The 14,941-nt window shown below is 36.6% G+C and overlaps 1 protein-coding gene across 1 annotated transcript in view; it reads right to left on the bottom strand.

The window, feature by feature from the left end:
* The window catches only part of THSD7A (thrombospondin type 1 domain containing 7A), a 469,228-nt gene that overhangs the window by 110,065 nt on the left and 344,222 nt on the right, over positions 1–14,941 (bottom strand). Inside the window, exon 7 of the mRNA XM_024127055.3 lies at positions 740–934. Within this exon, the coding sequence (XP_023982823.1) occupies positions 740–934 (195 nt within the window). The remainder of the gene's footprint in view (positions 1–739; positions 935–14,941) is intronic.

Raw genomic sequence — 14,941 nt, forward strand, 5'->3', positions numbered from 1 at the left:
TTACTCCTGTGTTATTTTCCAGAATGACAAGATTAAATATGACATTATATCACCCAGTCACACAGAGGCCAAATTAGCATCTGAATACAGGCTTGAGAGACAATTACCAAGAGCCTTGTATTTCTCGACAATAAAGCTTGAACAACTGAGCTATGAATATATGAAAAACCTGTGCTTTATTCACCCAATAGGGTGAAGTGATTTAGGAGCAACGTATTTTAAAAATGAACACAATCTACATTCTGGATCTCAGAGCCTATGCTCAGGAACCTGAATGCTAGAAATCCATGTAATTTTTAGTCAAGCAACAGTCATGCTGGTGATTATTTAAAATAAAGCTTACTATTTATGAGAAGGTAGAATATGATTGCATGGGGAAAATTGACTACTGAAATAGAGAAAAAACAATGAAACCTGAAATTTGCAATGTGGAGAGTCATTTTCAAATTTTTTCACAGGTTTAACACTTTGAAGTAGAAAGAACTTGAATTATTAGGCGGGAGAAAAGGCAAAGTAAGTTCACTTTTCAAAGTCTTTTTTATTAAAGATCTATCTTTAAGGTTAATATTGGGGAACAGGAGCAAGCTGCCCAATATGTCAACAGATATTAAATCTCCTTGGATTGCTGGATTTCTGGAAGTTGATTTCTGTAGAACATCATCGTATCCAGGCTACACAAAGAAAACGCACACCAACTTCTGGAAGAAACCTAAGTCCCTTCTGAAGCTGGTGACCTTACCTTCCTCTCCTGCATAGGCCAGGATGGACCGCGCTCGTATCTGTTTCCCTTCTGTGGTTTTCCCTGAGCAGGTGTGGGAGCAGGAAGACCACGTAGACCACATGCTGAGTACACAGTCCTTGGGGCACGGGGCATCGCAGGCAACAGGGATGGGGAAGATGGCGTCTCTGCACAGCTGTCTGTCAACTTCCTCTCCTGGGAAAGACATCATCACCAACAGTCTATCATTTTAAAATAATGTAAAATGAACAACTGAAACCAGGTGGGCACCAAGATAAACTAGGCTACTTTCGTCTTGTTCTTGGTTAAAAGCAAAACCAAAAGAATCACTGCATACTATAGCCAGATGTTAAAAAAATACCAGGAATGAATAGATATATAGATAAGACAGATCGATCGACTGATCCCTAAATGAGGCTTCTTTATTATCAGTGTTTGGGTGTGTAGATCAAGCACATTGCTACAAGTATTCTATGCTGTGATACCTGCCCAGGAAGTGATTTTTTTTTTTTTTTTTTTTTGCGGTACGCGGGCCTCTCACTGTTGTGGCCTCTCCCGTTGCGGAGCACAGGCTCCGGACGCGCAGGCTCAGCGGCCATGGCTCACGGGCCCAGCCGCTCCGCGGCATGTGGGATCTTCCCGGACCGGGGCACGAACCCGCGTCCCCCGCATCGGCAGGTGGACTCTCAACCACTGCGCCACCAGGGAAGCCCTAGGAAGTGATTTTTATACTTACATTATTAATCTTTGCAATAAAGAGCATCAAAGAAATATGTCTATCCCCTTTATTTCATTATTGGAGATGAGCCATCATTCACAAATAATGAACCTATCCATAGCAGGTACCATTTGTTTTCCTGAACCAACTCATATTCTCTTATTTGCAAACTCTCTTGTGTCTCCCAGAGAATTTATTTTTGTACAATTGGTAACCTTTTTCTTTCATTAAAAAATTAGTCTGTTAGTTGGAAATAGCCAGGAAACATAAATAATAGGATGGTAGTATAAAACCACTGGCTACAGTGATACCATTGGGAAAGGGGGAAAAAACAACAAGGTAAGCTAATGGCAGAAGTAAGATTGTGTCACTCCAGTGCTTAAAACTCTTCAGTAGTTTCCTACTGCACTTAAGATGAAGGCCAGATTTCTCAAAAGTTTATGATACCTCAAATGATGTGGCTCCTGTTTTCTTTTCTAGCTTCATCTCACTCCACTCTTTCTGTTACTCACAAAGCTCTAGAGACCGGCACTCATCTAGCGTTTGAGTAAATGAGAGGATATATACAAAAGGTCAGTGAGGAAGAAAATATTCTTGCTGTTAATAAATGCCAAAGAAAACTAGAAGAATTACAATAAATGACCAAAATACAGTATGAAAATGTCTGAACTCTGTGGCTTAGCTGGTAAGTATAGGTGCTAATGAGGTCAATGGAACAGAGTAAAACAATATACAAACAGGCAAAATTAATCTGCTGTTTTGCCACAGAATATATCCATAATTCTGGATGGGTGTGTGCCTTGAGGCATTAGGCATTCAGATGAGAAAAGGTGACTAATCACGCCCTTCTTCATTGCTATAAGCCAACAACTCAAAGCTGTTTGTCACTGATGGAGGGTTAGGAGCATCTTTTGAATGGACAGTCCTTTATTCATGTATTTGAAAAAGACAGAAAATCAGAAGTCAATTGGAAATGCTCTAACATCAATAGCTACTAGTTTGTAGGGCCTTAAATCATTAGGCAAAATCAGAAGTCGATTGGAATGCACTTGTGTGTTAACAGCCACTAGTTTGCAAGGCTTTAAATTGTTAGGCTTGCTCACTAGTAAGTAAGACTCACTAAAATGACTGTTGGGTCATCATTATATTATTCATTCTTCTTTAGTTACTCTGATCTGTGAGAAGATCTCCTTTAATTCTGCTTTTACTGGCTTTAGAGTTTGGCTTATATCCCAATAAATGATATGATAGATTGTATGGTAGATACAATACAAAAATCATTATACTCCATAACATGTAATATTCTGCAATTTACATAACGACTCTTGTGTGTACTAGACTTTTTTCTTAGTGCAAAGAGGGGCCTGCATATGTCTTATTTCCTTTGTTGCTATGTTTTATTGTTCTATCTACTCTCATTCACTTTCATTTCTAATATTCTGTGAAAAGTAAGGCAAGTTTGGGGCTACAGCTTACAGTCAACCAGGAATTATAGTTTTGTGTTTTCTATAATAGTTACTTAATCATTTCTATTCAGAAAAATTTAATTCATCCTGCAACATTAGAGGAGAGTGTGCTACCTGTGTGCAATTACATTAATTTGCATGACATAAATAATACATTCCTGTTTCTTGTAGTGTAAACCTAAGGGATGTACAATTTTAACCTTTCTTGCTTTTTGAGTTAGTCTTTTTTTTTTTCCCCCAACCTGTGTCCCACACCTTATGTTAGATGTTTTTCACTCACCTTTTTCTGCTTAGTCAGGTGTACTTTCCTGTAAGCCAATTCCTTCTAGAGTCCACCTTAACCCTCCGTGGAGTTGTTCAGACCCACTTTGGATCCAACCTCCAAGATTTCAGCATTTACTTCACTTTCCTCCCTGGCAGTCCCCCCTCTACACACATCCCCCCCCACGGTCCCACAACTTTGTCAGGTGTGACCTTGCCCCTGTTTGCCCCTCTAATCACTCCTGATTGCCCATCACGGTCTTGCATCCAAATAATGGCATTATGCCCTAGACACAGTGACTTTTTTTCCTTTCCTCCTACAGACCAGTCTCACTGTTGCCTTTGCATTCTCTCTCCCCTTTTCATGAAACTGTCATATCTTCACAGAGCAGACTGCTTCTCAACATTCAGGTTTCAGTTCAATTGTCTCCTTGCTAGGGGAGCCTTAACTGACCATACACAATCTCACTGTAACTTCATTTTATTTTCGTGATAGTTTTAATCACCACTAGAAACTATTTTAATTAATTGTTTACATGTTTATTATCTGATCCTACTACTAGAGTACAAGCTCAATAAGGGCATGATTCTCATCTGTCTTGTTCATTATTTTATACTTAGAACCTAAAACAGTGCCTGGTACCTAGTAGACACTAGGTAATCTACTATGTGAATAAATGAATTAAGTTTAAGCTGTTGTTCTAGGAAACAGAATGTTGGACTAGACAAATACGGATTTAAGTACAGTATTTCTTAAAATACCATGCGTTCTAGTGGTCTAGGACTTTGCTAAAGTGTATTCAGTGGACAGGCAGCATGTGCATCATCTGGAGTTTGCTAGAAATGCAGTCTCTCAGATCCCACCCATAAATCATAACTTGCATTTTAAAAAGATCCCTGGGTGATCTGTATACAGGTAAAATTTGAAAAGCATTGCTCTAAGATTTTTTTGCCTTTATTCTCTTGTGGTTTGATTAGAACTGAATTGCCTCTTGAAAGGGCAGCTATATAAAACGAATTCATCTGGATTTCCTACCTAACATCATTCACTTCTCTGTGGGACTTCCCTTTATACTTCTCTTTACACCTGGGTGAAAACATTCATTCAATGAATAGTTACTGATTGCCCATCTTTGGTCAGGCACCATGCTATGAATATTATATACATCATCTTAGCTAATTGTGACAACAGCCTTCTTTTTTTTGAGGTATAATTGACATATAACATTAGTTTTAGGTGTACAACATAATGATTCAATACTTGTATGTGATCACCACAATAAGTCTAATTAACATTTGTCCCTGTACATAGTTACCACTTTTTCCTTGTGATGAAGATTTTTAAGATGTATTCTCTTATCAACTTTTAAATATGCAATATAGTATTAACTATAGTCACCATGCTATACTTTACATCTCCATGACTTATTTATTTTATAACTGAAAGTTTGTATCTTTCACAGCATATTTCTGACATGGATATTAATAAGTATTTTTCACTTTAAAGGAAATTCAAGCTCAATAAGTTTAATTTTACTGTCTCAAATTAGCAGAAGTTTGACTAAAGAAGCAGAGATTTGAACTGAGTTCTAACCAACTCCCCAGTCTACCTTTTTAACTGTTATGGTGGTAGGGAGAACTTGAGATGCCAAAGGAGATAAGAATGGATGAGCCTTTGTTTGCAAAGAAGTCAAGGAACCAGCAGAATTTTTCTTTAATCTTTCTGAGGTTAATTTCTTGCTATTCTGAATGTGATGTCAACACTTAGAATCCTTCTCATGCTTGACTTTGTGTATTAAATATACTATATTTTTTGGCATGCATTTCCAACATAAAAAGTTTCGAAGGACTGCTTTGCTTTTATGTAACATGCTCAGCCCCGACCCCACATCTAGCTCTAGGCATTTTAACCAAATCTTAAAAAATGCATATTTTACATGAAATATATAACACAGAAGTAAATGAATGAATCCTTGTCCACATATTACAATTTACATCTTACTTTGAAGCCTTAACTGAAGCATATCTTATTCAAAATTGTTTGTGAAACACTTTAACAAGAGGTTGAGAAATAAAATGAAAATGCTTGGCTTTATTTTTATGAACCTAAAAACATATTTAAGTTGGTGACACCCATTTAACATTTTTCTCCATAAATATAATCTTAAGAATGTTTTTAATAATTTATCATTTTAATCAACTTAAACATGTATTTTGGCACTTTAACTCCCAAATTTCCCTTTTTTTTTGGGGGGGGGGCGGGGGTACACAGGCCTCTCACTGTTGTGGCCTCTCCCGTTGCAGAGAACAGGCTCCGGACGCATAGGCTCAGCAGCCAGGGCTCACGGGCCCAGCCGCTCTGTGGCATGTGGGATCTTCCCGGACCGGGGCACGAACCCATGTTCCCTGCATCGGCAGGCGGATTCTCAACCATTGCGCCACCAGGGAAGCCCTCCCCTTTTTTAAATCTATTTTCATGGATACCACCAAACTCTCATGAACTCTTCTAAAATATCTCCTCTCATTCTATTGCGTTTCCTACTATAGGATAAGAGAATTAAACATCAGCTTGAGGTAATTACACTAAAAATTCGTGAAGATTTCCAGAGAAGTAAAACAAAATGAGAATTGGGGTCAGAGGATAGACATTTTCTTTTCTTGGTAAAAGTATATACTGAAAGTTTATTGCATTCATTGTGGTGAAGCTTAAATGTAATATAAAAGATAAACCTTGGTTTATGAAGGTTTTTATAGTTTAAGAGTTAAGAACATTGATACATTAAAAATATAATGAACTGTATTTTAATGTAAGGTATATGTATGTTTAGTCCTATTCCATAAATGTCCCTGGCATCATCCTGATTTTTTTTAATCATAGAAATGTGGAGATTGCTATGGTTGACTTTTTAAAAAATATTTTATATTGGAGTATATTTGATTAACAATGTTGTGTTAGTTTTAGGTGTACAGCAAGGTGATTCAGTCTCAGTAGTACTATGTGCAATGCACCTCCAGAAGCCATTGCAAAATCAAAACTCATCAGTGTAATGAAACTGAGAGGAGGGTAAGCAGAAAGGAGAAATCACAGTAGAGAGAAACCAGATAAAGAGTCAAGATTTTTTTTAAAAAAGCATACTATTTAGAAAGTCTCTAGTATTGTAACCTTGGGATCAGATTCCTCTTGGCCGGACCTGTACAAACTCTACAGTAACCCTAAGAATTATTATTATGTTGACAATGTCTTCTGTATTCTTCAGAAATTGTCTTAAAAATTCATATTGACTTTTGATAGTGAAAGTCATTATTCATATACTTACTTATATATTGATAACCAATATAAATTCAATAAACAATTAAGATGGGAAAAGAATGGAGGCTCATATTTGCCTAGATCTCCTAGAAAACATTTTCATATAACCACCTTATCTGAACTTTAAAACAACTGTAAGACATGTAAGTCCAGAATCACTCTCAGCTTATTGAAGTAAAAGACTCATGAATTGAATCTTATAACTCTTTCTTCATTCCCCATCTTGAGGAGAATCTACACATCTCTTCAACTTAAATGGGAAGTTTCCAAATCATTTTTAATCCCTGCACTCCCTCTGCAATCACATCCAGGTAGTGAGTCTGATTTATTCAACGTACTAAGTATTCCCTCACCCCGTGTTCTCTTCCACACCATTTCACACTTTCCTCTGGCCTCCTGCTGTGTTCCATTTCCCCTGCAGCCAATCACCCATCCTGAACACAAGGGTGTATTTTTAAAATGCAAATATGAGCATCACAGTCTCCCCAATACCTATCAGCTGAAGGCTAAATTCTTACTAGAGCAGAGAACATTCTCATCTTCCACCATTGCCTCATGTTTTCCCTTAATTCTATCCACTCAAAGCTATTTGCTTTTCCATGAGCTGACATGCTGCTTTCTCACTCCTCTATCATTTCCTGTATACTGTTCTCCATGCCTCATTGCCCCATCATCTTGCTAAGTCATCCTTTAGGACTGGATTTCCTTCCTCTGTGAACCTTCTCTTTCTCAAACCACCCAGATGGGGCTGTGCTCTATCCTCTCTGTTCCACAGTGTTGTAGACATAAAGACTTTTTATACTTGTCCGTTTACTCACCTTTACCTCCATTAGCGTATGAGAACCTTCTGACCAGAGATATTGTCTTATTCAACATCTTTATATCTGGAGTCCTTGGTTCAGTGATTGTTAAAACTTAAAGAGTTTTTCAGTAAATATTTGTTGGATGAGGGAAAAAAATGAATTGGAAATCCCAGAACATATGTTGCTTTCCTGAAAAAGCCACTGGCGTTTATATTGGGTTGGGCTGGCCAAAAAGTTCATTTGGGTTTTCTGTACAATGTTATGGAAACCTGAAGGAACTTTTTGGCCAGCCCAATGTATTTCCAATTGATGCTTTACTAGAACCTGACCAAGATGGCCTTACCATTACCCACAGTTTGACTAAACTTTAGACAGGTTTCTTCCTGACTCTAGGTCCCTGACCTCCCTTTATTAGAAAATTTATTTTAGAAAAAATGCAACTGTAAATTTTCTTTCTGACCCTTTGAAATTTGTGTAAATCTTCTCCTAGCCTCTTGCCAGTTTACAAACCAGGAAATGTCTATCTCAAGAGTTGGGAACCATCTCTGTCATGGAAACATCAAAGAAGATAATGTCCTAATCTCCCAGTATGGTAAGTACCTATTTCCTTCATTGGGCACCAATTAGCAAACACAGATGGCCTAATCACAGAGAAAACATTTGCAAACTCAGGAATAACTAAGTGTGCTCAACACATCCCACTGATCAATCTCTTCTCTAACATCGTCCAGTGTTCTTCCACTAGCTCACCTCAGGGCTTAAAAAACATCTTTTGTTTCTGTAGAGTTGCTTTTAGTTTCTCTCCAGTGTAACAGTCTAAAGTCCTCCTTACTTGTGTAACTTTGGTGCAGTTTTTATTTTAACCAACCAATTTATATCCAATTTATAATATGAATGTTATCTTTAGCTTCACTTTCTCTTTCTTTATATATATAGAGGAAGAAAATACATTAAAAAATTAAAGATATTACTTATCTCTATATAAAATATAAATATTTTTTTACCTATTGACTTTTAAATATCTTTAAACAATTTAGGGTCTTCATACTATAATTTTTTTCCAGAATTTTCCTCCTTTCTCATCATCTTCTTCAAACTCTTTCCATCCTCAGTAAGTTTATCTTTTATATCCCTACTCTGTTCTTTTCCTTGCCACCTTTCTTTGTTTTGTTATCTCAAGTCTCTGTCTGTGTTTTCATTCTCCACAATCCTGGCAAAATTGAAACAGGTGACCCTGAGATAAAAACTTGCCTTCCTTCCTTGTCAGCAGCCACTTTCCAACGCCAGGCCCTAATGTAGTCAATAATACAAGTTTTAACTAGAAAACTACTAGAGCTCATCAATGAATGTGGTAAAGTAGCAGGACACAAAATTAATACACAGAAATCTCTAGCATTTCTATACACTAACAATGAAAGATCAGAAAGAGAAATTAAGGAAACAATCCCATTTACTTCAAATCAAAAAGAATAAAATACTTAGGAATAAACCTACCTAAGGAGGCAAAAAACCTGTACTCTAAAAACTATAAGACGCTGATGAAAGAAACTGAAAATGACACAAACAGATGGAAAGATATACCACGCTCTTGGATTGGAAGCATCAATACTGTCAAAATGACTATACTACCCAAAGCAATCTACAGATTCAATGCAATCCCTATCAAATTACCAATGGCATTTTTCACAGAACTAGAACAAAAAATGTTTAAGTTTGTGTGGAAACACAAAAGACCCTGAATAGCCAAAGCAATCCTAAGAAAGAAAAACGGAACTGGAGAAATCAGGCTCCCTGACTTCAGACTATACTACAAAGCTACAGTCATCAAAATAGTATGGTACTGGCACAAAGACAAAGATCTAGATCAATGGAACAGGACAGAAAGCCCAGAAATAAACCCATGCACCTATGGTCAATTAATCTATGACAAAGAAGGCAAGAATATACAATGAAGAAAACACAGTCTCTTCAATAAGTGGTGCTGGGAAAAGTGGACTGCTACATGTAAAAGAATGAAACTAGAACACTCTCTAACACCATACACAAAAAATAAACTCAAAATGGATTAAAGACTTAAATGTAAGAGTGGATACTATAAAACTCTTAGAGGAAAACACAGATAGAACACTCTCTGTCATAAATTGCAGCAAGATCTTTTTGGAGCCACCTCCTAGAGTAATGAAAATAAAACAAAAATAAACAAATGGGACCAACTGAAACTTAAAAGCTTTGCACAGCAAAGGAAACCATAAACAAAATGAAAACATAACCCACAGAATGGGAGAAAATATTTGCAAATGATGTAACTGACAAAGGATTGATCTCCAAAATATACAAACAGCTCAGGCAGCTCAATATCAAAAAAACAAACAACCCAATCAAAAATGGGCAGAAGATTTAAATAGACATTTCTCCAAAGAAGACATACTGATGGCCAAAAAGAACATGAAAAGAGACTCAACACTGCTAATTATTAGAGAAATGCAAATCAAACCTACAATGAGGTATCACCTCACACCAGTTAGAATGGACATTATCAAAAAGTCTACAAACAATAAATGCTGGAAAGGATGTGGAGAAAAGGGAATTCTTCTACACTGTTGGTGGGAATGTAAACGGATACAACCACTATAAAGAACAGTATGAGGTTCCTTAAAAATAAAAAACAGAACTACCATATGATCCAGCAATCCCACTCCTGGGAATATATTCAGAGAAAACCCATAATTTGAAAAGATACATGGACCCCAATGTTCACTGCAGCACTGTTTACAATAGCTAAGACATGGAAGCAACCTAAGTGTCCTTCGACAGAGGAATGGATAAAGAAGATGTGGCACATATATACAATGGAACATTACTCAGCCATAAAAAAGAATGAAATAATGACATTTGCAGCAACATGGATGGACCTAGAGATTACCATACTAAATGAAGCAAGCCAGACAAAGACAAATATCATATCACTGACATGTGGAATCTAAAAAAATGACACAAATGAACTTATTTACAAAACACAGAGTCACAGACTTCAAAAACAAACTTATGGTTACCAAAGGGAAAAGGTGGGGGGGAGGGATAAATTAGGAGTTTGGGATTAACATATATACACTAGTATATATAAAATAGATAATTAACAAAGACCTACTGTATAGCACAGAGAACTCTACTCAATATTCTGTAATAACCTATATGGGAAAAGAATCTGAAAAAGAATGGACACATGTATAACTGAATCAATTTGCTGTACACCTGAAACTAACACAACTGGGTAAATCAACGATACTCCAATATAAAATAAAAATTAAATTTAAAAAGTAATACAAGCTTTAACTTCATTTTTGAGATGAAACCCATTCTAACAAAGCCTAGTAAATACAGTGACTTGTTATAAAGAAATGATGAAAATTTTGTGCTAAATCCTTCAATTAAGGCACTTATGTTATAAATTGCCCACTTAGTGAACAGGGCATTACGTGAACAACTCGTTATTACTACTTTAATGACTTCCTCTCCTAATAACTCTAGTTAAGGATTTCACTTGGGGTTAGGCAGAAAAAAAGGGTAAACTGTAAAGACTGACATCAGCCCCATGACTTCTGCCTCTGTTTAACATCAACTGTCATGGCACATTTTAATTTTAACTAATTAATTAAATTTATTTGTGGCTGTGTTGGGTCTTTGTTGTTGCAGTCAGGGTTTCTCTAGTTGCAGCGAGTGGGGGCTACTCTTCATTGTGGTGTGTGGGCTTCTTATTGTGGTAGCTTCTCTTGTTGTGGAACACAGGCTCTAGGTGCACAGGCTTCAGTAGTTGTGGCTCACGGGCTCTAGAGTGCAGGCTCAGTAGTCGTGGCGCACAGGCTTAGTTGCTCTATGGCATGTGGGATCTTCTGGGGCCAGGGTTCGAACCCGTGTCCCCTGCATTGGCAGGTGGATTCTTAACCACTGCACCACCAGGGAAGTCCATGGCACATTTTTAAATGCATGTCCTCTATGTGTACAATATGATAGTGGTAAAACTGAAAGTACATGTGTTCTGCAATAAAGGTGTGAGATGTGTTTTCTTAACTGAAATTAATATTTCATTTTTATGCCTTTTCCTATTATCATTTTGTTCATCTGCCTGAACCCCAGATTACCCTGCATTGTTTAATTTCAACGACTAAAAGGCGAATGACTCATCTTTATAAAAGCACTCTGGAAACTCTAGAAAAATCAAGTAATAATTTTACCTCTGGCATTATTTAAGATTAAACAAAGCTTTATTCATTCTTGGTTCTGCAGATTTTTTTTATTTCATATTTTCATTCTTGATTAGTTCTTTCTTCTGACTTCATTCTTAATTGTTTTTGAGTTTGAAATTATCTACACTGTTAATTTCATCTCTTCCAAATGTACTTTTTTAGTTAACTAGAAGTTAAACTGCCCTGGTTCAAATACTGGCTCTACCACTTACCAACTATGTGTTCTCGAGCAAATTATTTAGCCGCTGTGCGATTCAGTTTCCTAACCTGCAAAATGGAAGCTAAATAATAGTAATATTTATTTATGGTACTGTTGTGCATATTAAATAAGAAAAATGATTTAATGAGGTCCCTAGCTCAATGTCTGGCACATAGTTTAAAAAGGTTACATATTATAACAGTGCCATGCCTACTTTAATCTCCTTCTGTCAGTGGAGGAGTTGAACATCTCTCCCATACCACTGTGAAAGGATCTGCTCCATTCTAAACACCACTGTGTTTCAATCAGGTTCAGTTAATGTGATTAATAATTTTTTCCTTAGTTCTGCTTATAAGAGGGCTTGTAGAAAGATATTAGCAAATACCATTGCACTAAACTCACAGCATAACCTTCATATTCAGTAATTTTGGATTTTTCTTTTTGTTAAAGTGTGGGAAATCCTTGGAAAAGCCAATTTATGTAATTATGACCATCAAATTTTACAGTTCATATTCTGAAAATTATTTAGAGTTGTGTTGTAAATATATTTTGGGCCTCAATCAAAAATTTAAATTTAAGAGTTATACTAAAGAATATTTAGCTCACAGTGATAAGTAGAAGTACCAAGATATGTGGCATCCTATAATGTTCCTTTACTTCTCTATGCAGTAAATAATTGCCACCAACACTTTTTTTTTACCATCTTGAAATTCTTACTAATTCTGTCATTGAACTTGTGATTTGCAAGTTAAGTCTGATGTAACAAAAGAGACTGTATGTGAGCAGATTGGATATGCACAATCTGTGTGCCCTCCTAGTCTTGCTATTCCATTTGCATAGTGTTGTAATGCCCCATGACAATAGAAATCTGGCAGACCCATGAAGCTTGAGAATTCAGTGAGACTCAGAGTGAGTACTATCATGTTACACTTATGACTAGGTAAGCAGAGTCCTTGAAGGGTCACACTTTCCAACTTAACCAGAACTTGCTCAGAAAGAACTGAACTCACAAAGAAGGCAGTTACATTCCAAGAAACACAAATGACCAGGGAATCCTATCACATCCTTTCTTACTCCTTGTACATAAGGAGTAAGAAAGGATGTGATAGGATTACGTCTAAGTCTTACTCCTTCTTACTCCTTCCTTACTCCTTGTTACTTGCCTGTATTAGCAAACCACTAAAGCTGAAAATGACTGAGAAAGATAGAGCAACCTATGTTCCTTTTTCTTCAGTCCTTCCTTACTCATCAGTAACTTGAGTACTGGTAGAATGTGTGCCTATCAAGAAGTGAAAAAAAAAAATAATTGAATTAGTTTTATGGAGCATTTCTGCTATGCTGGTAAGAATAAAATATATATGCATGTATGAGTTGTAAAGGTCAATTATGTCATTTTGATGATTCTGCATATGAGTAAATGCCCTTATATTCACTTTTATTTATATTTTTGGATTTTGTTTTATTTATTTTTTTACACAGCAGGTTCTTATTAATTATCCATTTTATACACATCAGTGTATACATATCAATCCCAATCGCCCAATTCATCACACCACCACCCACACCTGCCACTGCTTACCCCCTTGGTGTCCATACGTTTGTCCTCTACATCTGTGTCTCAATTTCTGCCCTGCAAAATGGTTCATCTGTACCACTTTTCTAGGTTCCACATATATGCGTTAATATACGATATTTGTTTTTCTCTTTCTGAGTTATTTCATTCTGTATGACAGCCTCTAGATTCATCCATGTCTCTACAAACAACCCAATTTCGTTCCTTTTTATGGCTGAGTGATATTCCATTGTATATGTGTACCACATCTTCTTTATCCATTCGTCTGTCGATGGACATTTAGGTTGCTTCCATGACCTGGCTATTGTAAACAGTGCTGCAAGAAACATTAGGGTTCATGTGTATTTTTGGATTATGGTTTTCTCAGGGTATATGCCCAGTAGTGGGATTGATGAGTCATATGGTAGTTCTATTTTTACTTTTTTGAGGAACCTCCATACTGCTCTCCATAGTGGCTGTATCAATTTACATTCCCACCAACAGTGCAAGAGGGTTCCCTTTTCTCCACACCCTCTCCAGCATTTATAGTTTGCAGATTTTCTCATGATGCCCATTCTAACTGGTGTGAAGTGATACCTCATTGTAGTTGTGATTTGCACTTCCCTAATAATTAGTGATGTTGAGCAGCTTTTCATGTGCTTCTTGGCCATCTGTATGTCCTCTCTGGAGAAATGTCTATTTAGGTCTTCTGCTCATTTTTGGATTGGGTTGTTGTTTTTTTTTAATATTGAGCTGCATGAGCTGTTTATATATTTTGGAGATTAATAATTTGTCCGTTGATTCATTTGCAAATATTTTCTCCCATTCTGAGGGTTGTCTTTTTGTCTTGTTCGTAGCTTCCTTTGCTTTGCAAAAGCTTTTAAGTTTTATTAGGTCCCATTTGTTTCTTTTTGTTTTTATTTCCATTTCTCTAGGAGGTGGGTCAAAAAGGATCTTGCTATGATTTATGTCAAAGAGTGTTCTTCCTATGTTTTCCTCTAAGAGTTTTACAGTGTCTGGTCTGACATTTAGGTCTATAATCCATTTTGAGTTTATTTTTGTGTATGGTGTTAGGGAGTGTTCTAAATTCATTCTTTTACACGTAGCTGTCCAGTTTTCCCAGCACCACTTATTGAAGAGACTGTCTTCCCTCCATTGTATATCCTTGTCTCCTTTGTCATAGATTAGTTGACCATAGGTGCATGGGTTTATCTCTGAGCTTTCTATCTTGTTCCATTGATCTATATTTCTGTTTTTGTGCCAATACCATACTCTCTTGATTACTGTAGCTTTCAGACTCTAGTCTGAAGTCAGGGAGGCTGATTCCTCCAGCTCCGTTTTTTTCGCTCAAGACTGCTTTGCCTATTTGGGGTCTTTTGTGTCTCCACACAAATTTTAAGATTTTTTGTTCTAGTTCTGTAAAAAACGTCATTGGTAATTTGATAGGGATTGCACTGAATCTGTAGATTGCTTTGGGTAGTATAGTCATTGTCACAATATTGATTCTTCCAATCCAAGAACATGGTATATCTCTCCATCTGTATCATCTTTAATTTCTTTCATCAGTGTCTTATAGTTTTCTGCATACAGCTCTTTTGTGTCCTTAGGTAGGTTTATTCCAAGGTATTTTATTCTTTTTGTTGCAATGG

This window comes from Physeter macrocephalus, chromosome 5 (assembly GCF_002837175.3).
Source record: "Physeter macrocephalus isolate SW-GA chromosome 5, ASM283717v5, whole genome shotgun sequence".
NCBI classification, from domain to species: Eukaryota; Metazoa; Chordata; class Mammalia; order Artiodactyla; family Physeteridae; genus Physeter; species Physeter macrocephalus.